Source organism: Arachis ipaensis, chromosome B05, assembly GCF_000816755.2.
Source record: "Arachis ipaensis cultivar K30076 chromosome B05, Araip1.1, whole genome shotgun sequence".
NCBI classification, from domain to species: Eukaryota; Viridiplantae; Streptophyta; class Magnoliopsida; order Fabales; family Fabaceae; genus Arachis; species Arachis ipaensis.
This window is the reverse complement of record NC_029789.2, coordinates 132,576,804-132,577,581: the sequence shown is the minus strand read 5'-3', so window position 1 is coordinate 132,577,581 and position 778 is coordinate 132,576,804. Positions and strand designations below refer to the sequence as shown.

The 778-nt window shown below is 28.9% G+C and overlaps 1 protein-coding gene across 1 annotated transcript in view; it reads right to left on the bottom strand.

Annotated features, from left to right (window-relative positions):
* Positions 1-778, bottom strand: part of LOC107644228 (eukaryotic peptide chain release factor GTP-binding subunit) — a gene marked incomplete at its 5' end in the record, with an annotated part of 7,860 nt that overhangs the window by 4,055 nt on the left and 3,027 nt on the right. Inside the window, 1 exon segment of the mRNA XM_016348038.2 lies at positions 107-152. Coding sequence (XP_016203524.1) covers positions 107-152 — 46 coding nt within the window.

Genomic DNA, 778 nt, shown 5'->3' with positions numbered 1-778 from the left:
TAACACATATATCCAAATTACTGCATTCACATAACTATAATTAACATGCAAAAATGAAGGCCAATCATTTGGGATACTCTTAATTTTATCACTTATATATTCATACCTTTACCCTCTCCTCCTCATTTGTGTCCATAATATAAGCCATATACCTAGCAAATAAATTTCAGCATTAATCATTAAAAATATATACAAGGACACAGACCTTGGAAGCCGCAAAATTTTGAAAAAGGTATATATATGCAGAAAATTGAAAGAATCCAAGCCTTTTTTTTTAAGTGTTAATTGCAACACAAACATCAATTTCTCTTTAAATGCCAGTCCTTCTCATTGTCAGTTCTTCTCATAATGACTACATCTCTAAACAGATTATAATCTATAAAACTTCAATTACTAGCAACTAGTAAAAAAGTTACAAACCAACAGAAGACTTGCCAAAAGATCAGTATAGTCAAACTTGATTAGAAGAGTGCAATAACTATGATAGAATAGTCATCCAACAAATTCAAGATGACTTCAAAATTAAAAAAATAGCTTGTAACAAATTTCTCTTCTATTTTTAAAAATTAACCTTAAATTTCACATACATATTTGTAGTTATGCTGTTGAAAAATAAATAAAACCATCATAAGGGAAGATCAAAGAAAGGCTCAAGGTCCACACTTGTCATGGACATAAAACTGACAGAAACATAATATATAAAACTCCTTAGATAATTACAGAAAAAGAAGTGATCAAAGGCAAATGCATTTTAAAAAAATGAAAAAGGTGATCAAGC